The 2,319-nt window shown below is 43.5% G+C and overlaps 1 protein-coding gene across 1 annotated transcript; it reads right to left on the reverse strand.

Moving 5' to 3' along the window:
- Nucleotides 1-1,094: 1,094 nt before the first annotated feature.
- LOC130861467 (RWD domain-containing protein 4-like) lies at nt 1,095-2,061 on the reverse strand. The gene is given in 2 exon segments (XM_057750381.1): nt 1,095-1,458; nt 1,460-2,061. Coding segments are annotated over 2 exon segments (567 nt in total). The 5' UTR covers nt 1,871-2,061; the 3' UTR covers nt 1,095-1,302.
- Nucleotides 2,062-2,319: the final 258 nt, after the last annotated feature.

Here is a 2,319-nt window from a genome sequence, read left to right on the forward strand (position 1 = left end):
AACTTAAAAGCTTCAACCTCCCACTCAATGAGAAAGAGTTCTTTGAACACTCACCCTGCGACAGCTTTCCAGCTCCTACTTAAATACCAGTCCCAGCTTCTTGCCACAGTAACACAAGGCACTTGGGGAAGTCATGATGCAAAGTCTTCACAGACCCCTGGTTTCCAGACTTTGGAAACAAGGACCAAAGTAGGGTGCCAATTTTTTCAAATAAGGCCAGTTTTTTCTTACTTTGCCAAATAAGGACATTATAAAAATAAACAGATTCGTGGGAGGGGGCTCTCCTACCTACAATCTACAAGGACTGTATTTCCATTAAAAAAAAGGGCATTTTAATAATAAAATGTCAAAAAGCTATAATGGTAGAATAAAAGGCCTTTAAATTAACTAAATTTTTGTGTTCTCTTTTAAAATCTCACCATTTCACTCTCATTTCTCTTCATTCCATGAAGACAACTGAACATTGATCAAGACTGTCATCAGCCTGGAGTTTGGCAACAACTGACTACAAGGCAAGCCTTACTTTTCCCTAAAGCTTTGTGACCTTGATCAGCTTGCTCAATGCCCCCAACCCTTTCCCACTGCCCAAGGATGCAAACAAGGCCATGTGGGTAAAGCATTGTGCCAATCCAGCTGTGCTGTGGGCACAATTTAGGATGAAAGCCACAGATGTGACCAACAAAACGTCTTGAGCAAAGATACAACAATGAACTATTTGCAATAGTAAATGTCTCTCCAAATTCTATAAAATGCAAATAGACTGGGCAAGAGTCCCAGATGTATACACGTCATGTTAAAATTAAAACATATTGTACCTTGACTTTGACTTATCTGAATCTAAAATGCTAAGTAGGAACAAGCATTTATTAACTAGATAGTAGGACGGTACAGTGTAGAAAACACCCAGCCAAGAGCTGGTAGGAGTCAGAGCGGTGGTGTCCTAAGCCCAGCTTTGCCACTAAAGTAGGTCTATAGCCGTAGGCAAGTATAATCTTTCTGTGTTCAGTTTTCTCAGATGTAAATGGGGGAGTTTGACTAAAATGATTAGGGCCAGTTCAGCTTGAAAATTCTTTTTTTTTTTTTTTAACATTTTCACCTTTTATTAAGGCAAGTTTGTGAAAATAATTTAATACAACCAGATCTCTTCATGAACTTTCCGCTTAAAACATTTTTTTTACGTAAGAAACATACAAAAAAGTTGTTTTATAAAAAGTCACCTCAATACCAGAAAAGAGTAATGAAAGATTTTGAACCCAGGTTACTTTTTAAAGGATGCTCTTCCCTCGTCTCAAATTCCAAGCACTATTCATCATCTTTAGAGCCGGTTTTGCTTAAATGCTTCACCACATCAACCCAGTTCCAACCTCCGGGAAGTTCTCCTTTGTGATCTGTCTTATCTGCCAGCTTACGTTTCTGGGCTTTTGAAAGTTGTTCTTTTCTGTCTTTTTTCTTACTTGATTGGGGCTGTGTTAGGAGTTTCGACTGAGATGATGTTGCTTATGCATGTGGCAGAATGAACGGGATGGTGATTCTCCATGAACTGCTCTTTATTGTCCTTGGCATAGTCAAACAACGTGTAGGTCATGGCCGTCCCGAGATTGACTTCCACTGCTTCCTGTAGCTTGGCTAATATGCTCTGCTTCACAGCTGACGATATGGTGTTGTTAAAAAAGGCGTTCATAGTTATGATTGGAGGTGTCTGGGGATAGGTCTCTGTCCAGGAAATCTCTATTAGGAAGGCTTTGGGATCACCGTTTTCACCTATCCTATATTGAAATGAAACTGGACTTAATTCCCGGAAACTTTCATCTCCTTCATAAATAGAACGTAATGCCTCCAGTTCCATCTCCTGGTCCTCGTTGGCACTCATCGCGCCAGTCACGGGGCGCCTCCCGGGCGGACAGCGCTCGCGACAACAAAAATAAAGCGAGGGACAATGGCCCCGAGGCCAGGGCGTCCCTATTCCGCGCCTTGGGCTGCGGAGGCACACGCTTCGCCCCGCACACGAGAGTCTCGCGCACCCCCGGCCCCCGGGCAGCGCGAAGCCGTCGGCGGCGGCGGGGGGAGCCGCAAGCCTGCAGCCGGAGAACTCGGCCACTGTGGCGCCGGCGCGTCCTTGAAAATTCTTGATGTGATATATACTAGTGTGCCATCTCTCTGAAAATGTGTCAGCTTCAGGGAATGAGAAGGATGGTCTGCATCTTCTAAACAAATGACCACTAGATTATCCTCTAAAGCAAAAGGATCCACACTACGGGATCTACAAAAGCTGAACATTCACCACCCTGAACCAAAAAGCCAAAGGGTACAACCCAATGA

The sequence above is a fragment of the Hippopotamus amphibius genome, chromosome 9 (assembly GCF_030028045.1).
Source record: "Hippopotamus amphibius kiboko isolate mHipAmp2 chromosome 9, mHipAmp2.hap2, whole genome shotgun sequence".
Taxonomy (NCBI): Eukaryota; Metazoa; Chordata; class Mammalia; order Artiodactyla; family Hippopotamidae; genus Hippopotamus; species Hippopotamus amphibius.